The sequence below is a fragment of the Heloderma suspectum genome, chromosome 4 (genome assembly GCF_057233095.1).
Source record: "Heloderma suspectum isolate Gila_16-S chromosome 4, 16-S_ref, whole genome shotgun sequence".
NCBI classification, from domain to species: Eukaryota; Metazoa; Chordata; class Lepidosauria; order Squamata; family Helodermatidae; genus Heloderma; species Heloderma suspectum.
Genome location: NC_139461.1, coordinates 315,026,622 through 315,046,347, shown reverse-complemented (window position 1 = coordinate 315,046,347; position 19,726 = coordinate 315,026,622). Strand labels below are relative to the sequence as shown.

The 19,726-nt window shown below is 58.3% G+C and overlaps 1 protein-coding gene across 11 annotated transcripts; it reads left to right on the top strand.

The window, feature by feature from the left end:
• Positions 1–218: 218 nt before the first annotated feature.
• On the top strand, positions 219–17,905 carry ZNF335 (zinc finger protein 335). Of its 11 annotated transcripts, none has more exons than XR_014790797.1 (30): positions 219–314; positions 4,811–5,025; positions 5,270–5,543; positions 5,678–5,836; positions 6,097–6,393; positions 6,971–7,105; positions 7,202–7,354; positions 8,404–8,653; positions 8,759–8,936; positions 9,019–9,131; positions 9,317–9,335; positions 9,665–9,781; positions 9,886–9,962; positions 10,054–10,214; positions 11,205–11,437; positions 11,522–11,615; positions 12,184–12,278; positions 12,378–12,625; positions 12,925–13,045; positions 13,130–13,471; positions 13,892–14,034; positions 14,176–14,312; positions 14,570–14,673; positions 14,758–14,919; positions 15,837–15,917; positions 16,403–16,486; positions 16,596–16,661; positions 16,903–16,984; positions 17,167–17,229; positions 17,437–17,905. XR_014790797.1 is itself a non-coding variant. In XM_084854608.1 (30 exons), exons 3-30 carry the CDS (start codon positions 4,819–4,821, stop codon positions 17,553–17,555), a joined length of 4,152 nt encoding a protein of 1,383 aa, XP_084710734.1. In that variant the 5' UTR covers positions 219–314; positions 1,082–1,136; positions 4,811–4,818; the 3' UTR covers positions 17,556–17,905. The 11 variants fall into 11 exon arrangements, 9 of the variants coding, with proteins under 9 accessions (XP_084710734.1, XP_084710733.1, XP_084710732.1 ...); XM_084854608.1 differs by lacking the exon at positions 14,758–14,919 and adding an exon at positions 1,082–1,136; XR_014790798.1 differs by lacking the exon at positions 17,167–17,229.
• The last annotated feature ends 1,821 nt before the right edge of the window (positions 17,906–19,726 follow it).

The following is a 19,726-nucleotide window of genomic DNA, read 5'->3' as shown; positions in this document are numbered from 1 at the left end:
GACCCAGGAAAATAGTCCCTCGGGTCGCAACTGGAGGGCTTCCTCGCGGGAGCAGCCGGACTCGCGCCGCCCAGCGCGTCCAGCAGCCGAAGAAGCCGCCTCGGTGGCCAGCCGTACGGAAGGAGAAGGGTGGGAGCAGCAGCGCCACCGCCGGGGAAGTAGTTCCGGCAGAGCGAAGACGGCGGCGGCGCAGGAGTACGGCGAAGAATCCCTCCGCCAGATGAGGGAAGCGGCAATGGCGACCTCGGGGGTGCCGGACTGGAGGGAGCGGCCGGCGACCGAGCAGGGAGCGGCCGCCGGGGGACCCTCTCGTGGTGAGGAGGTTGTGGCGGGGCGGCGCGCCCTTCCGCCCGCCGCCCCCTCAGCCGCCGGGCCCTGGGCAAGATGGCGGCGGCCGAGCGGGGGCTCAGGCAGCGCCAAGGGCAGCCCGCCGTGGACAGGGCCCCGCGGGAGGGGGCCGGAGGAGCGCGCCGAGCGCGCGCACGCGCACGCGCACACGCCGGGCCGGGCCGGGCCGCGGGGAGGCCGGGAGGGTCCCGCCCGGCGCCCCGCCGCCCGCGCCCGGGGCTGCGCGGGGCGGACGGGCGGGCCTCGGCGGCGCGCGCCCGCTCGAACGGCGTCGCGCGCCCGAGCCGCGCCCCCGCCTCGCCGCCCGTGCAGCGCCCGCGGCCGAGCCTGGTGGCGCGCCTGCCGCCGGGGAGGCTTCCGGGCGCAGTGGAAACGGGGGCCGCCGCACTGGCGAAGCCCGGGAGCTGAAGCTGCGGCGCAGCGCCGGAGAGACGAGGCGGCCCTCGCGGCCTCCCTGGTCGCGAGGGCGGGGCCCGGCGGGGCCCGATGGCCGCCCGCCCCGGCGCCGTGGGGGCCCGGCCCGGCCCGTGGCCCTCGGCCCCTTGCCCTTCGTCCTCTGCTTGGCGAGGGCCAGGAAGCCGGGCACCTCTTGCGTCTGTGAAGCCGAGGCCTGGCGTGGCGATACGGGGGCGGTGGTGCGGTGCTCGCGCGGGGGCGGACCGTGTCTCCCTCCCCTTCTCCTTGCCCAGCGTGAAAACTCGGGGAGGTTGGTCATTTTCCCGTCTCTCTCAAGCACAGGAACGGGTGTTGTAGCTGGCTCTAAGTGAAGTTGGGATTTTCCCATCCAGGTAAGCGTCACAAGCAGAACAGTTTCAGAACCGTAGTTTCCAGGTTTCTCACATCAAGGCAGGAGATAGTATACCCCTGCCCATTCAGAGAGCTGCCTTGGAAGACAGCTTCAGAAACCCTCGTCCTTTGGTGACAGAATACTCCTCATAGCATCATAGAACAGTAGGGTTGGAAGGGGCCTACAAGGCCATCGAGTCCAACCCCCTGCTCAGTGCAGGAATCCAAGTCAGAGCATCCCAGACAGATGGCTGTCCAGCCTCGTCTTGAAGGCCTCCAGTGTGGGAGAGCCCACCGCCTCCCCAGGTCATTGGTTCCATTGTCGTATTGCTCTTACCGTCAGGAAGTTTTTCCTGATGTTCAGCCGGAATCTGGCTTCCTGTCACTTGAGCCCGTGATTCCGTATCCTGCACTCTGGGATAATGGAGAAGAGATCTTGGCCTTCTTCTCTGTGACAACCTTTCAAGTACTTGAAGCGCGCTATCGTATCTCCCCTCAGTCTTCTCTTCTCAAGGCTAAACATGCCCAGTTCTTTCAGTCTCTCTTCATAGGGCTTTGTTTCCAGTCCCCTGATCATCTTTCCTCTGAACCCTCTCCAGGTTGTCTGCATCCTGTTTAAAATGTGGTGCCCAGAACTGGACACAGTACTCCACATGAGGCCTAACCAGTGCTGAGTAGAGGGGAACTACTACTTCCTTGGATTTGGAAGTGATGCTTCTATGAATGCAGCCCAAAAGAGCATTTGCCTTTTTTGCAGCCACATCACATTGTTGGCTCATATTCAGCTTGTGATCTACCACAATGCCAAGATCCTTCTCGCTTGTAGTGTGGTTGAGCCACGTATCCCCCATCTTGTAACTGTGCATTTGGTTTCTTTTTCCTAGGTGCAGAACTTGGCATTTATCCCTATTAAATGCCATTCTGTTGTTTTCTGCCCAGCGCTCCAGTCTATCCAGATCACTTTGAATTTTGTTTCTGTCTTCGAAAGTATTAGCTATCCTGCCCAATCCCTGCACCACCTCCTCCAAGTCATTAATAAAAATGTTGAAGAGCACTGGACCCAGGACTGATCCCTGCGGAACCCCACTCGTTACCTCTCCCCAGTTTGAGAAGGTCCCATTGATGAGCACTCTTTGAGTCCGATTCTGCAGCCAACTGTGGATCCACCAGATCGTTGTTCCATCTAGCCCACTTTGAGCTAGTTTGCTCATCAGGATATCATGGGCACTTTGTCGAAAGCTTTGCTGAAGTCGAGGTATATGATGTCTACAGCATTCCCACAGTCCACAAGGGAGGTGACTTGATCAAAAAATGAGATCAGATTCCTCTGGCAGGATTTGTTCTTGACAAATCCATGTTGGCTTCGAGTAGTCACGACATTGTTTTCAAGGTGCTTCCAGATGGATTGCTTCATAATCTGCCCCAGAATTTTCCCAGGGATTGATGTCAGACTGGCCTGTAGTTCCCAGGTTCCTCCTTTTTGAAGATAGCGACAACATTAGCCCTCCAGTCATCTGGCACTTCCCCCATCCTCCATGATTGCTCAAAGCAAATAGACAGTGGTTCTGAGAGTTCTTCTGCCAGTTCCGTTATTACTGTAGGATGCAGTTCATCTGGCCCTGGAGATTTGAACTCATTCAAAGTAATTGGGTGTTCCTTGACCATATGCCTATCGATCTCAAGCTGCAATCCTGCCCCTTCAGCCTGTACTTCACCTTTACTGGGGGGGGGGGGGGTCATAGACCCTCTTTTGGGAGAAGACTGAGCCAAAGTAGGAACTGAGCACCTCTGCCTTTTCTTTGTCATCTGTTATCGTTTTGCCATCCTTATTTAATAGCTGAACCACCATTTCTTTCCTCTGCCTTTTACTATGCACGTAGCTGAAGAAAGCCTTTTTGTTGTTTTTCGCATCCCTCGCTAACCTCAGCTCGTTCTCAGCTTTAGCCTTCCTGATGCCGCCCCTGCAATTCTGCGCTACCTGCCTGTACTCTTCCTTTGTTACTTGGCCTTCTTTCCACTTCCTAGATGTGTTCTTTTCTGTTTTCAGGTCATCTCTAAGCTTTTGGTGAAGCCACATTGGCTTCTTCTGTTGTCTTCCACCTTTTCTTCTTGTTGGAATTGTTTGTAATTTTGCCTTGAGCATTTCCTTTTTTAAAAGCTCCCACCCATCTTGGACTCCTTTTCTTATTAGCGTCGCTTGCCATGGGACCTTACTGATCATTGTTCTGAGTTTATTAAAATCAGCTTTCCTAAAATCCAGGGTACGTGTTTTGCTTCCCTTAGAACCAAGAACTCAAGTACAACATGGTCGCTTTCCCCCAGAGTTCCTCTAACTGCTACTTGATCCACTAGGTCATCTGTGTTGGTTAGGATCAAGTCAAGGATAGCCGATCCTCTAGTTCCTTCCTCTACTTTCTGTAGGAGGAAGTTATCCGCCACACAAGTCAGGCATTTCCTGGAGGGGCCATGTTTTGCAGAATTTGTCTCCCAACAAATATCGGGGAAATTGAAGTCCCCCATTACTACTACATCATGCTTCCTTGACACATTGGGTATTTGCTTTTCAAAAGTTTCATCCTCGTCTTCTCCTTGATTGGGTGGCCAGTCGTACACTCCGACCAACAGGTTCCTTTTATTCTTTGCTCCATTTATTTTGATCCAGATGCTCTTGATGGGGCTACCAAGCTCCTCCTCCTGTATTTCTGTGCAGAGATATGTATTTTTCACATACAGTGCAACCCCACCTCCCTTTCTGTTCCTCCTGTTCTTTTTGAACAAGTTACATCCGTCAATTGCTGTATTCCAGTCATGAGAGTCATCCCACTAAGTCTCAGTTATACCTATCAGGTCATAATTTCCCTCTTGTATTAAGAGTTCAAGTTCGTTCTGTTTGTTTCCCATACTCTGGGCATTAGTATATAGACATCGAAGACCATGTGCTTCATAGTCTGGCTTTCTTCCTACATGTGTCTGAAGACTATGATTGGGCACTATCAGAGCTGTTCTCTCCGTTGCAGTGCATGCGCCTACGTCCATTGTTACCCCCAACATTACATCTCCCTTCCCCGTAGGATTCAGTTTAAAGCCCTCCTGATGAAGTTCTTCATGCTGTGGCCAAACACATTCTTCCCAGCCTTTGTGAGGTGCAACCTGTCCCTTGCCAACAGCCCATCTTCCAGGAAGTATAGCCCATGGTCCCAGAATCCAAATCTCTCTCACCGGCACCACCTTCGCAGCCAGTCATTCACCCAGAGTATTTTTCGTTCCCTTTCTGTTCTTCTTCTAACTAGTGGAAGGATGGATGAGAAAACTATCTGTGCCCCAAAGTTCTTGAGTTTCCTTCCCAAGCTTCAAAGTCTGACATGATCTCTTCGTAGCTCCACTTGGCGGTATCATTTGTTCCCATTGGATGAGAAGAAAGGGATACCTGTCAGTGGGCTTTATGAGTGCAGGCAACCTTTCAGTCACGTCTCTAATCCGTCCTCCCGGGAGACAACATACCTGGCGAGTCTACGGGTCTTTGCGACATACTTGGGTCTCGATCCCATGCAGCAAGGAGTCTCCCCCCTCCTCCTACCAGTGGTTCAACCCAACAGAAAAAGGTGGATAGTGGCATGCACTGCATCTAGTAGGCTTGATGGAAAATGAAGTAAGTTTTCCTTCCTTTCCCCTGCAGGTTTGGCCATGGAAGCAGAGAATGAAGTGGAGAGCAGCAGTGATGCAGCCCCTCGGCTGGGGCAGCAAGAAGAGCCCTCTGAGAGCGGGCTTGGCATGGAGACTTCAGAGGCCATGTCTGCAGATAGCAGTGATGCTGCCTTGGTGGCCGTCACCCTCTCGGAAGCGGATGAGTCTGGTGTAGGCCAGAGCTCAGACAGTGGAGGGATCTCTCTGGTATGGATCAAGCCTCTCCTAGGCCAGCCCTAGAAGGGGAAACCACCTGTCCAGGCTGGGAGCAGAGCAGGCCAGGCCCACCCGCACAGGCCAAAGGGGTGGGAGGGTAGTAAGGGCTGTCTGGTGGGGCTAACAGCAATTGGTAGGAAGCTCTCTCTGTCTTTCCTCTGCTTGCCATTTAGAATCGCTGTTTGAGGCGGAATGCAAACTGCGTGCACTCTCCCCCTCTCCCTCCCTTGACCAGGCTCAAGTGTCTGAGAGCAGCTCGAGCACAGATGCCCTGCCCGGGGCCCATCTGCCAGACTCCTCCTCCATCGCACAGTCCGCCCTGGTCTCCAGCGTCTCTGCGGTGAGCCAGTCTGTTCTCGTCTCTCAGTCCCCCCAAGGCCTCGTTCACTCCAGCGTCCTTGCGGAAGGGGCCCCTGTTGTGTCCAACTCCACAGCCTCCACCTCCTCCGACCTGGGCTCCACCATCGACAAGATCATAGAGTCTACCATTGGACCAGACGTCATTCAGAGTGAGTGGGGAAGGGATGGGAGCCGAGACTCTCTGGGGGAGCGTGGCATGGAGGGAGTGGAGAGGAGCTGCAGCTGTGGGAGCGAGGGTCGTGGCGCAGCTTCTTCTCCTGTAGCTGTTTCCCGTGACCTGCAGGTCTTTGCAAATGTCGGTGCCCCCACTCCCAACACACCCCTGGCCAAGAAGGGGATTCACCTTCTTATGTTCCCGGTGCAGGATGCATTGCTGTGACAAGCGAGGAAGATGGTGGGGCACAAACTACCCAGTACCTTGTTCTGCAGGGCCCGGATGATGGTGAGAAAAGGTTCTAGGTGGTCTTCCTCCTTCCTGCTGGGTGGAGAAAGTGTCTGGTCAAGCTGCCTTGTTCCTTCCCGTTAGGGCTGGGGGATATCAAGGCTGTGGTAGTTCCAGTCTCTGTCAGCAAGGCTGGAGGGGTCTTTCACGGCCAGGCCAGCCTTTCCTAGAGGGGAGGCCCGGGATGCGATGGTGTGAGGGACTCTCGGGCGCGTCTAGCCACGCGAATCTGGCGTCTGTGCGTGCTCCCTCGGCCTTAGGTGCTCCTGGGATGTCCTGCGTGGCCAGCTCTGCCTTGGCTCGTGGCTTGGCAGCAGAAGCCCTGGTGGAGGGCCCCACCTCCACGTGCGTGGAGCACCCCGGCCCTTCGGAGCCTCTGGCACAGCCCGTGCCTCTGGGCCCGTCTGAGGAGCCTGACCTGGAGCGCCTGGAGGAGCTGATGGAAGTGGTTGTGGTGCAGCAGTTCAAGTGCAAGATGTGTCGGTACAAGAGTGCCTCCAAGCAGACCCTCATCCACCACATGCGGGAGCGGCACTTCCAGCCAGGTGCATCCGGCGGTGGGTGGCTCCATCCAGCTGGGGTGGAACGTGGCGCAGGGGGAAGGGCCCCTCCTCTGTGCGGGCCGAGGGCGGCTGGCATCCCCTGGGCTGTCTGCCACAGAGCAGCCCCGTGCCGAGGGAGCTCGGATTCTGCGCTAGAGACGGAGCAGGCAGCTGCCGCCACCATCTCTAGAACTGGCCTGAGTGGTGCCTGTGGGCCGGGGAGCGGAGCAAGGCAGAGCGCTGAGCCTCCTGGAGGCCTGCCTCTGCCCCCCGCCCCTTTTCTAGTGCTTGAGAGGCAGTCAGAGACTAGGGAGGGGGGAGGAGGCAGGGAAGAACACCGGCGGTGGCTTGGCTGGCCAGCTGCAGTCCTCCCAATGGCGAGTTGTGCGCTTGTGCGGGGCAAGTGTGGTCTCTCCGGGAGCAGGAGGGGCCGTGGTGCCCAGCCTAGAGAGCAGGAGGGGCCATGGTGCCCAGCCTGGTGGCCTCTCGGGTCAAGCTGCTGAGCAGTTCCTCTTCGGTGGGAGTCATGCAGCCCCTTCCCCTGCTGGACCAGTGCCTGCAGCTGAGCTCTGTTGTCATGTCTCTTCTTCAGCGTCAGTCACGGGCCAGAAAAAGGTCCGCCTGTGTAAGGGGGTTCCTGTGCCGAAGGTCCCAGGTAGCGGGAAGCCAGAAGAGGAGGAGGAGGAAGACGACGTTGTGGATGCAGGCGCTATTGATGATCCCAAAGGTATTTCTCCACAGCCCCCATTAGCAGTCTGCCTGGCTCCATCGCCCTGCCTTCACGCTGCTTACCCTGCGTCGGCCTTTTCCCCTCCTGATGCAGATGACAGTGACTACAATCCAGCTGAGGACGAGCCTCGTGGGCGTCTGCCCAAACTCAGCCGCCCCCTTCCCACCTCCAGCGAAGAGCGGCTGCGCCGACGTCCAGGAAGACCCCGCAAATTCCCTCGCCTGGAAGCCCTCCCTCAGCCAGAGGGTAAGGAAGAAAATGGGGAGCAGGGCAAGTATGTATAAAGGGCCGCATCGCAACATTGGTGGCAAGACGATAGTTAATGCCAATTTGTGTTCCTAATGGTTCCTAACATTGAATTTGCCCTTTTTGCTGAGCTGAGCCCATGTGCTGCCAACCTGGCCCCGCCCTTTAATGTCACCACCCGGGCCAGTTCGGGCCTGTCAATGGGTATCAGGAGTGCGCGACCTTGTTGGCACAAAGGGCCACGTCCAGTGTTGCTGGGGGCAGCACACGTTCACACACGCAGGATAGGCCGCTTGAGGATTACGTGCAGAGTCTCCCCACGGCCCCCATTGGAATCGCTGTTCTGGTGCTGTTAATGCCAGTGTTGAAGTATCAATCTTTTCCCTTCAACCTATCTGATAAGGTGGGCTTTGGGAAAAACTGGGTGGGGGCAGCTGCAGGCTCTGCGGGCTGCATGGGAGTGGTGGAGAGCTGTGGGTTGTCCACCCCTGGTCTATAAGGTAGCATATATCTCTGGTATTGGAAGCAGCATGCCTCTCAGTTCCAGAGCAGGCAGGTGCCTCTGTGCTCATGTCCTCACATTGTGGGCTTCCCATTGGGGCATCTGGTTGGCCGCTGTGGGGACAGAGTGGTGGACAAGAGATGCCTTCGGTCTGATCCAGCATGACTCCTCTTATGGATTTAGGTTTTTTGTCCAATGTGTGTTGCTCTTCGCAGCCATCGTGAACGCTGTGCTGTCATTTTGTAGACTTCTTCACAAACATGATGTGACGGAGAGCAGTGGTCCTGGTAGAGATCCTGAAGGGAACTGTTGTTCTAATTTTACCGAGGGGAACCTGAGGCTCTCGGAGATGGCTCTTCAACCTAAATTTTCCAGAGGCCAGGCTAATTCTTTAGACACTGTCATCTGTGTGGTTGCACGCACACCCCATTTTGAAAAGAGAGCTGTTTGCATGTTACAGCACCCAGATGGCTTTGTATCTGTCCTAGCTTTTAGCCAGCCTTCCGGCACCCTCCCCAAACTTATGCTGATTGTTTCCGATGGGCAGGTGGCGAAGTGGAACCAGTGGTCTCCTCGCAGTGTGCCCCCCCAGGAGACCTGCAGGGCCCTGGGGCAGCCAGCTCCTCAGACCTGGTGCTCACAAGTGCCAAGAGTCCCGGGGAGCCCTCTGTGAGCCAGTCTGACTCGGAGAACAGGGACCCTTCCTCCCATGCCGAACCCGAAATGATTCCACGCCGGCGAGGCCGGCCCTCCCACCGTTTCCTCGGCAAGAAATACCGCAAGTACATGGGTCGAAGGTGAGAGGACAGGTGTGTCCCTTTGGGGCTCCTGCAGGAGCCGCAAGGGAGCTGTGGGGCTGGGCTGCCTCTGGTACTGAGCGCCCTTGGCATCTGCTCCTGCAGGTACAGCTACAAGTCAGCCAAGCCTTTGATGCGGCCCTACCTGTGCCGCATCTGTGGCTCCCGCTTCCTGACGCACGAGGACCTCTGCTTCCACGTCGACTCGCATGAGGCTGGGGACCCCCAGCTGTTCCGCTGCTTGCAGTGCAGCTACCGCTCCCGGCGCTGGTCGTCGCTGAAGGTGAGCTCCCTCCAGCAACCCTTCTCTGGCTCTGCTGGCCCGTGGGTGGTCTGGGCCTCAACCCTTGTCTTTGCCCCCGCAGGAGCATATGTTCAACCACGTGGGGAGCAAGCCCTACAAGTGTGAGGAGTGTGACTACACCAGCGTGTACAAGAAAGACGTCATCCGTCACTCTGCTGTGCACAATCGCGACAAGTAGGTGGCGTCTGGCTCCAACTCAAGACGTGCCCTCCAGTCAACCGGAGGGCGTCTTCTGGTCCCAAGTGGACCCAGGCTGGCATCATTGCTGCTGCAGAGCTCAGCGGGGCTTCCCCAGCCCCATCCTTGGGCCAGGACAAATTCTAGTTGCCTAACCAGCTTCTTTTTCTCTTTTTCTTAAGGAAGAAGCGAGCTGACCCGGTGAGTGTGTAGTTCTTATCCCGTGCTTCCATCTCATTCCTTTGTGTAACATTCGTGCCTTGCAAAAGGCTTGCCAGACCTCCTTGTACTTGCCCTCCCAGCAACCCCACGAGGGGGCAGCTTTGGATTTGCTGAGGGAAGCTGGGAGACAGTAATTTTCCGAAGCTACACACAGTGTCCATAGCAGGATTGGGTGTTGAGCTTGTTCCCCAGGATTCTGGGCTGGGCACATCTGACTGCCTTTCCGGGGGGGGGCTCTCTACTTCCTTCCACCCCAGCTAGGCTGCCCAGACCACATGTGTGGGGGGTGTTTCCTTCCGTTTCCGCAGCCCCCCAAGCGGAGCGCCTTCCCTTGCCCCGTGTGCGAGCGTGTCTACCCAATGCAGAAGCGGCTCACTCAGCACATGAAGACACACAGCACTGAAAAGCCCCACATGTGCGACAAGGTGGGTATGGGAGCAAAGGGTGCCTGGGTGTCACTCAGTTCGGGGGCTGGGCACGCATGAGCTGCTCTTCCAAGGTGTGAGCATGCGCCCTTGCTCTCTTGCAGTGCGGGAAGTCCTTCAAGAAGCGCTACACCTTCAAGATGCACCTGCTGACCCACATCCAGGCCGTTGCCCAGCACTGGTAGCCCGCTGCGTCGCTTTTGGGGTGAGGGAAGAAGAGGGGCCCGTGGCCCACGGGGGCCCCGTGGTGATTTTGGTCTCCTCCTTGCCAGGTTCAAGTGTGAGTTCTGTGAACACGTCTGTGAGGACAAGAAGCTGCTGCTCAACCACCAGCTCCTGCACATGAGCGACAAGCCCTTCCGCTGCAGCCGCTGCCCCTATGCCACTGTCCGCGAGGACTTCTTGCTCTCACACGTGGCTGTCAAGCACACAGGTGGGGGCCCGTTCCTGGCTGGGCCAGTGTTAACGCGGCAAGGGCTTGCGTTGTGAGGACATGCTTCCTGACAGTGTCCAGGGAGGCTGGGGTGCTTCAGATCAAGGGTGCCCCCAGGCTGCTCATTTAGCCCTTCCCTGCAGAGCTGTCTGGGCTGCCCCAAGGTTCCTCACAGCTTCCAAAGGACGGGCCCTGTCTTCGGCCCAGGCGCAGCAGACGCCCGGCTGCTGTGCCCCCTCCTGTGTGAAGAGGCCCTTGGAGTGGGAGGGCCCCGGCTCCGTGGGCTCGAGCGGAGTCACTGCAAGTCACCCTGTAGATATGGCTTGGGGGGAGGCCTGGCAGACGCATAGGACCCCCCCCCCCCGCTCTTGCAAGCGATTGGCTGCTGCCATGACTCCTCCGCCTCCCCCACACACGCACACAGGCGGTCCAGGCCACCTGTGAAGAGTCCTCGGGAACACGATGCCACGGGGGGCTCTCCTGCTTGAAGCAGAGAAAGGAGCCTGTGGGTGAGGCGCGCATGTCAAAGGTGCGGGTCCCCTTCCTTCGGGAAGACGAACAAGCGGGCAGGGGAAGAGCGCCCGTTTGCCCCATGGCTCAGTGGCTGAGCCCCTGCTTGGCAGGCTCGGTCCCTGACAGCATCTCTAGGTGGGCTAGGAAAGAAGCCTGCCATGCAGGCCAAGGGTGTGGCTCAGTTCCTGTGACCTGTGTTGGTGACATGTCACGCTCGTTATGAGGTATCAAAAGTAGCTACGGCAGTTGCCCTTGAAACGCACTGCGGTGCTGAATCCAAGTGGAGGCCTCTGACCCTTGTGAGTCTGGCACCACCTCCATGGAAAATCCCCCCCTTCAGCAGGTAGGTGCCCGTGCTGGCCCCTAGTCTGGCGTGGCGGGGCGTGCAGGAGCTCTGCCTTGGTCCTTCCCAGCAGGGCCACATCCACGAGCCCGGCTGGTTGGTGCTGAGTCTTGCCTTGCCCTCGCCTCCGGTAGGAGAGAAGCCGTTTGCCTGTGAGTTCTGCCACTTCAGTACAAAGCAGAAGAAGAACTTGCGCCTCCACGTCCAGTGCCGCCACACGGAGAGCTTTGATGAGTGGGTGCAGCGGCACCCGGAGGAGCCCCCTTGCCGCCGCCGCCCCTTCTTCACTCTGCAGCAGATCGAGGAGCTGAAGCTGCAGCACAGCCAGGGCCAGGCTGGGGCGGAGGCGGCTGTGGGCAGCCCCCTGGTAAGCGGCCAGCCGTGGTCTGTCGCCTGCCCACCTCTCCCCTCTGCCCACCCCGAGCGGCTCTCAGTCTTCTGTTCCCGGCAGGTGGTCTACCGCCCGGCGCAAGCCCCACCTCCTCCAGAGCCCGCTGTCCTCCCCCAGGAGCCCCTGCAGGGGGCCACCGTCATCTACGAGCCAGGTGTGTGCTGGGGCTTGCGGCAGGCGGGCGGGCGGAAGGCCAAGCAGGAGGGGTGCTGGCAAGCGTTGCACGTGCAGGGGGAGGCGTCGCAGCCTTGAGCCGCCTTCCTGCCACCATTAGGAAGGGGAGCCCAGACCTTTGGCCAGCAGATGGGCCTCTGCCTGTGCTGGCTGGCATTTCAGTTCATGGTGAATGACCAAGGCCTGCTAGTTGGGGGTTGCTCCAACCCGGTAAAAGTCCCCTCAGGCTCTGGGCCTGACTTGGCATCAGGCATTTCCCGATTCAGGTGAGCCAGTGGCTTGGCTCCCTTGTTTGAGACATCTCTGTGTGAGCCCCCTTTCCAGAGCTCTCTGCATTCCACTGTTTTCTTTGTGGGGCTGGTGGAGGGACCCTGCCGGCACCTCGACCCCCTCCTGTGCTTGTGAGGATGCATACGTTCCTGGAATCACAGCGTGCTGAATAGACGGGACGTGGAAGCAATCCTCCCTCCCTCCCTCCCTCCTAGTTTAATCAGGGTGGAGAACCAGGTGCGCACGCTGTATCTTCTGTACCTTTCCCCCCACCCCAGACATGGAGGACTCAGCCGAACTGGCCACGCAGACAGCACTGGACCTGTTGCTGAACGTGAGCAGCCAGCGGGAGCTGCCTGCCAGCACTCTCAAGGTGACACCATCCCGTTGCATGCCACCCCGGCTTGGTTGGAGTGAGATGGCGTGTGGTGGGTCGGGAGCCCCTGACTCCAGACAGGCTCTGCCCCTGCAGGTGGCCGTGGCGAAGGCGGATGGCTTGCCGAAGGCCCCTGAGTCCCAGGAGCAGCGATTGGTGGAGGAGCCCCTGACCAAGGTGCTGACGCTGCACGTGTCGGAGCACAGCAAGGCCCTGGTGCAGGAGGCCTATGAGTTGCCGGCGCTGGGCGGCTCTGCGCTCCAGCAGGTCACCATTCCCTTCAGCGGCACAGCTGAATACAGCCTCATCACCCCGAGCGCGGAGGCCGGCAGTACACTGTATGGGTGAGAATGGGGGGAGGGGCTCAGTGTTGTCCTGACAGGAGGTGGGGAAGGAGTCTGTAAGGGCCTACGGGGCTCACAGGCTGGGGGCAGCTGGGAGTCGTGCAAAGAGGAGGCGGCCCCTGGGGCATTCCCAGCCAAGATACACGTAGCTTGCTTTGGTTTGCTTTATTTATTCCCTTTCTTCACCAAAATGGCCAGCATGGCTTCAGGTTTTTCTTTGGAAGTGTGTGATATAGAAAGACGGAGGCTGAGGGTGGTAGGAAGATCCCCCAGCCTTGTTCTACTGCCTCTCTTGGCAGGGAGGAGGAAGACGAGAGCCCCGGCGAAGTTGTGCAAGCAGTGATCAGGGACACTTTGAAGGACATCATAACTTCCAGCAGCGCACCCGAGAGCCATGGGCAGCAGCAGCATTGTGCGGAGGTGAAGGGCTGGCTGGGGGCGGGAGGGGAGGGGCCGCCAGCCCGCCAGCCCCAGGCATCTCCTAACGCTTGCTTTCGTCCCCAGCAAGTGAGTGGGGAGCCCGCAGAGGCTCCAGCCAGCCTCCGGTGGCCCCTAGTGCAGTGCCTGACGTGGCCGGCCCACACGGCAGCTGCGCTGGCCCCTGAGGGCCAGGAGCCGCCCCCCAGCAAGGCTGGGCTGCCCACACAGCAGGCCTCGGGCAAAGCCCCCTGCCTCCAGCAGCCGCCGGGCAAGGCCCCCTCCACCAAGAAGTTCTCCTGCAAGATCTGCACTGCGACCTTCGCGGGCCGAGCGGAGATGGAGAGCCACAAGCGGGCGCACGTCGGGCCCAGCGCCTTCAAGTGTCCCGACTGCCCGTTCGCAGCAGCCGTATGGCTGGACGTCCGGGTGGGTTGCTGTTCCTTTGCAGGAGCTCGGGGGGGGGGGGGGTCGCGCATGTGCACCAGGGAATCGCGACATGTAGGCGCCAGTGTTGAGGCCTTTGGACCTGCAAGCCGAGTGAGCGAGTGGGGTGGATCTGGGATGTCGCAGCCTGCCAGTGAAGCTTCCCCTGGGCTGATTCTGGCTGCTTTCCCCCGCTGCAACTGAGAAGGAATCTGGTCCCATGTGGAGTGCATTCAGAGATTTGGGGAGGGGAGGTCCCCTGTACTGATCAGGGGAGGAGGCGGGACCATTGTGAAATGGGTGGGCTGCTTTGGGGAGGGGAGAGGGGGCCCCTTAGGGCGGGGCCCCAGAGGGCGGAGGGCGGTAGTCGCCCCGTGTTCCCAAGGCCGTCGCCCGAGCTGGCTTCTTTCCTTCCCGCTCCAGAGCCACATGGAGCAGCACGCCAGCCTCCGGCCGCACAGGTGCCAGCGCTGCAGCTTCGCGTCCAAGAACAAAAAGGACCTGCGCCGGCACGCCCTGACACACACCAACGAGAAGCCCTTTGCTTGCCCCGTCTGCGGACAGAGGTGGGTGGGGCGCTGCTCCCCTGCGTGCGGCAGAGCTGCCTGCTAGGGGCCTGGCCTTGGCAGGGAGCAGGTGTGTTTCAGCTGCCCAGCTCGGCTGCTTTGCCCGCAATGAACCTGATGCAAGGGCTGTTCTGTCTGCAGGTTCAACCGCAATGGGCACCTCAAATTTCACAAGCAGAGACTGCACAGCTCAGAAGGGAAGCCATCGTCTGCGCTGGACCCCAGTGCCTCCCAGACCATCGTCCTGAACAGTGACGAGGCATTGGCCACGCTGCAGAGTGAGGAGAGGAGAGGGATGCACCCCCCACCCCCATCAGTCCTGGCATAGGCAAAGGGCATTCCCCGCTCCAAGTCCTAATCTCCATGCCATGCAGTGGGGCAGATGTTGGAAGCAAAACACATCCTACATGGAGTGAACATGGAGTCTGCCCCAACATCTTGCATCGGGGAGACCATTTGTGTCCCTGCGAGCACAGCAATTCCGTGTAGAGCAACTCCACTGACTCACACTCTCTTCCCCCCCCCCCCCCAACAGCAGCTCTCCAGTCTGGCCAGGCTGTGCTGGCTCCAGAGAGGCTCCAGCAGGCTCTGGGGCAGGAGCACATCATTATGACGCAAGAGCAGAGCGTCCCCAGCCAGGTAACCACCGGTACTAACACCCTGATCCTACCGAGAGCCATAAGAAGGCAAGAATTGCATCTTGCTCCACGTTCTGTCTTCCAGGGAGTCTGCAAACGCTGCAAAGCAGAGTGTCCCTGAGATCAGCCACTGTACCAGAGGACTGGAGAGTGGCCAATGTAACAATTTGAATGAAGGGATCCATTACATTGCAGGCCAGTTAGCTTACTGCCTGGCGTTGGTGAATTAGCGGAAAGCAGGATTAAAGCAAGTGCAGTTCAGCATAAGCAAATGTAAAGCGGTGGAGTGGGGTTGAATTCCCAATTTTACATACACGCTGATGGGGTCTGAGCCAGCTGTGCCACTGGGTGCATGGTAGAGAGCGCAGTGAAATGGTTGAACCAGTGTGTGGCAGCTATGAAAAGGGAAGATTCTGCGCCAGGGATCATTAGAAAGGGGACTGGAAATAAACTCCCAATATTGTAATGTCTTACTGCCCATCTGCTTCCATTGATAGTCCCAAATTTGCATTTTGAGAAAGTGACTCTCTCGCCCACCACCACTTTGCACTCTCCTTACTGTTTTTGGCTTTAGCAGTTTGTCTCTGGACCTGGTTTGCACATAGCACTAACCCATGGTTAACCCATGGCTTGCTGTCCTACCCAGGGCTTGTCTGGCAGACAATTGAAGAAACCATGGTTTGCTTTCTCAGTCCTTAGGCTGATTGTTTCCTGTCTCCATCCACTCACTCCTTGTATTCCAAATGCCTTTGTGGCACTGTAGTATTGACATGTAGAGCTGCTGGGGGGGGGGGGGGACACTTGCCCACTGCCTCTGTAGCCTGGCGAAAAACCCATGAACAGCTTATGTGTCTGGGTTCTCACGTAATGACAACCCATGGTTTAAACAACCCAGAGTTCACAACCCAAAAACAAACCATGGATTCTTTTTCTGGGTTGTTTGTGGTTAACAAACCATGGCTTGTTAGTATGGCTGGGTTTGCACATCACAGTCCCCAGAATTCAACAACCCATGGGTTAAATAAGCCATGGGTTAGTGTTATGTGTGAACCAGGTCTAAATCATCTGTTGGTATACCTGAAAGCACCAGTCCCTGATGGTCACTAGGTGTGGGGAGGTGGTGGTGGTGGTGTGTTGAACCTAAGCCTTTTTGCTCACTTGCAGGAAGAGACGACCTACATTCAGGAGATCATGACAACGGCAGATGGGCAAATGGTGCAGCACCTGGTGACAGCAGAGAACCAGGTGGGTGGACTGCAGGGATTTCAGCATGCATGCAGAAAGAGATCATAGCCCTCTTCACCTCGCATGTAGTTAGCTATGGAATTCGCCTCCACAAGATGTAGTGAAGGCCGCCCATTTGGATGGCTTTAAAAAGGGGTTAGACAAATTCCTGGAGGAGAAGGCTGTCCATGGCTGTGAAGCCTAATAGCTATGTGCTACCTCCAGTATCGGAGGCAGTCTGCCTGTGTACACCAGTTGCTGGGGAAGATGGGCGGGAGGGTGCTGTTGCAGTTGTGCCCTGCTCGCGGGCTTCCTGTCGACAGCTGGTTGGCCACTCTGTGAACAGAATGCTGGACTAGATGGACCCTTGGTCTGATCCAGCAAGACTCTTCTTACGTTATGAGTAACTGTGGACAGGAGGGCAAGGAGCTGGTCTGGCCAGAGCTCAAGTGTCTGTCTGTCTGTCTTCCTCTTGCCCCTTCTTCCTTCCTTCTCTCCCTCTCAAGGTCCAGTATATCATCACCCAGGATGGCGTCCAGCACCTCCTCCCCCACGAATACGTGGTTCTGCCTGAGGGCCATCACATCCAGGTAAGATGCTGTTGGGACTGAGGCTTTCCTGCCCACCTCACCCACGCATGTTTATGGGACCCCCCCCCCCACATTGCCATGCTTTCACAGTCCTTTTCTGCCTTTCCAGGTACAGGACGGGCAAATCACCCACATCCAGTATGAGCACGGTGGCCAGTTTGTACAGGAGCCCCAGGTATAGGAAGGCATTGGGGAAGGGAGGGGCTGTGGGGTGGCCAGTGTAATCTCCCCCAATGCATGTTGGGAGGGGCGAGTGTAAAGCAGGAGGGCTGAGCTGCTGGAGCCACACAGGGGAGCGGGGGCTCATTGCTGAGGGCAGTGTCCTGGCTGTTTTGGGGCAGGATAGGGGGTGCCAGGAGGTTGGTGCTGGTGGTGCCGCCTGCACCACGGTTCCTCTCTCTTCCTCCCCGCTGCAGATCCAGTATGTCCCCGTGTCGCCAGGACAGCAGCTCGTCACACAGGCTCAGCTGGAGGCAGCAGCACACTCTGCCGTGGCAGGTGGGGCGGCTTCACATGCGAGGGGCGGGGGAGCAGGCGTACGCGATTGCAAGTCGCGGTCCTCTGAATGTAGGCGTGGGTTTCGGAGGCAAGCAGGGAGGGCCCTGGGTTGCTCTTCCCCGATTCCTCTGCGCACACAGACACACCCTTATTCTGCCTCCCGTTTTTCTTCCAAATCCCAGTCAAGGGGAGGGTAGAGACTGGACATCTTACCAATCAGATTATGCATCCACCATGCAAGTGGGGTGAGTTTATGCAAATGTGCTCATTCTCCATGAGTTGCAGAACTGGGCCTTTGTTGGGCCAGATGTTGCCCCTTCCTTGGGTCTTCATACCATGGCTCTTCCTGCCCTGCAATGCCCCGCCCCGCCCCGCCCCTGCATTGGCTATTGACAGGGCCAGCTAGGCTGGTAGCCCCTGCTGTTTGTTTATCCCCTCCTTTCTCTCCACAGCGGTGGCCGATGCTGCCATAGCCCAAGCCCAGGGCCCCTTCAACACAGACCCTGCCGCAGACCAGGTCCAGCAGCTGCAGCCAGGAGTCCACTATGACATCATCACCCTGGCAGAGTAGCAGGGTCCAGCTGGCCAAGGGCTGACCTGTTTCCTCATGGTTTGGGAGAGGAGGTGGCCTGGCCTGTGTGGCAACAGGACCAGCACCACGTCTGGATTGTGCCTTCTGCGGTTACCCAGAACACGTAGCATAGTCCACTCCAGCTTTGGTTTGCACTTGTCTCCTCGGAAGGAGCTGTAGTACTTGCCTGGGCAGTACTTGCCTTTCCCCCCCCCCAGTAGTGGCTGGACTGGACGCTGGATGGTTGAGCAGGTGCTGTGGAAGGGCCTCCCCAAGGACCACCGTCGGGGGCCTGAAGTTTGCTGACCTTGAACATGTGTTCAAATAAAGGCACGGGAGCATGTGTGAAAGCAACGACTGTTGGGCCTGTTCTGTTCCTACCACCTGCTCAGGTGACCTTGAGTGTGGCAAGGGGTGCTGAGCCCCAGGCCAGCCCTGTTGCCCCCCCACCCCCCAGTCTGGAATCAACCAGCTGGTGAACAGGCTAAATCCCATGTAACGCTCTCCAGTACAGCCACTGCCTCCCTGAGCCGATAGCTTGGCAGTGTTTACATGGGATTGTAACAGCTAATCTTGGGAGTTTAACGAGGGGCACTGGCATTATACTGATTATCTTTAATGGGACAAAAAGGCTGACCTGCCCAACATCTACAGGAGGTCGTAGCCGCCATTCCTTCTCCTAAGGGCAGGCAGCCAGTCACGGGTACAAGGAACACCACCATCGCAAGCCCCAGAGGGTGAAAGACCCCAGTGCCATCCTGTTCCGCAACATTGATTGTGGTTTTATTCTGGACCAAGTAAGCAGAAGCCTTCCCAAGTAGCCTCCTGCGGGGGAGACTGAAGTCAGGGCAGCCCTGTGCCCTTGGAGGGCTGGTGCATGAGCGAATGAATGCTGGGCTCTTGTTCTTCCCGCTGAGGCACAGCGGGGGCAGCGGAGGAGCCTCCGAGGCAGCGACGCTGCGCCCTCTCCTTTTGAGTAGTTGTGAAGCCACCTCCTGACTCCCAGTGGAAGCCGAGGGTTGCAAGAGGGTGTCTGTGCCTCATGGGTCTGGGAATGTGGGGCACCCCCGCTGTGGTTCCTGTCTGGCCAAACCTCTCCAGCTGTGCCCTAGCATTCAAGGAGGGGCTGGGGGTAGGCAGGGGGCTCACATAGATTACAGGCCATTAATAAAGCCAGATCGTCGAGCACCAGGCTGTGAGTGGCCTGGCCGCATTGCCCTCTGGGGACAAGGTCATGCTCCCGGATGGGGAGGGCCCAGCAGTGGTGGCACTCTGCAGAAGGTGTGTTTGGTGACCTCATGCCAAATGCTAAAGAAGGGGCCATCAAATTAGGAAAGGGTGGAAGAGAGGAGCGGACGGAGTGGCAGGCTCCGTTCAAGTAGCCGGAAGGAGAGGCTGAGAAGAATACAAGGAAGCAGGTGGGCATGGGCCCTGTGGGGCGCCCCAGAGGGTTCCTCCCCAAGCCCCAGATCTGCGGCTGGCTTCCCAGTGTTTGTGCGGCTTTCCGCTCGTTCCAAGGGGCTGGCAGCAAGCGCTTCAAGCGGAGACACACTGGTATGGGGGGTATCTTGCCCCCCGCCCCCAGGGAGCATCCACAATGGAGCTCAGTGCTGGGGCCGAGAGGGGTCCAGACCCCTAGTTGAAGTGAAGGGCGCTGATGAAGCAAATGCTGGCAGCTGCCTGGAAATGGGTGCTGTGCTAAAAGCTGAAGTGCGGCCAGGATCACGATGGGCCCTGTAGCCACGCCTCCAAGGACGGTCCGGAAATGCAGGCGGCTGTGTTGAGCCATATCGACAGAAGCAGTTTGGGCCATCCCTGTCCCCACCAGGAGCAGGTCTTCTGTAAAGCGACCGACCCCCCCCCCCCCAGCTCGTGCTGCAACAGGGGAGGCACCACACAGCATGCGTTTCCTGGGGCAGCCCAGTTTTCCGCCAGCTGCTGCGCGGACCTGGGGATGATGGAGTCGTCCCTGCTAATCAAAGTCCCAGGACCTTGGCCCTGAAAGCCACAGCACCTGTCTTGGAAGGCTTCTCGGGGGGGGGGGGGGGGAGGCCCCGCGGGCCCCGCTATGGGGGGCGCCCGAGGGGCGGCCTTGGCAGGAGGGCTTCACTCGGTGGCAGAGCAGACGCTCTGCATGCACACAATGCCCCCCCCCCCATTGCTGCTGTCCC

Excerpts from the sequence above, each read along its gene's own strand:
- ZNF335 (XM_084854603.1), top strand. The coding sequence starts at position 221 with ATGAGGGAAGCGGCAATGGCGACCTCGGGGGTGCCGGACTGGAGGGAG. Across the intron at positions 9,782-9,885 it reads AGCCCCACATGTGCGACAAG|TGCGGGAAGTCCTTCAAGAA; the intron begins GTGGGTATGGGA and ends GCTCTCTTGCAG. Across the intron at positions 11,616-12,183 it reads CACCGTCATCTACGAGCCAG|ACATGGAGGACTCAGCCGAA; the intron begins GTGTGTGCTGGG and ends CCCCCACCCCAG.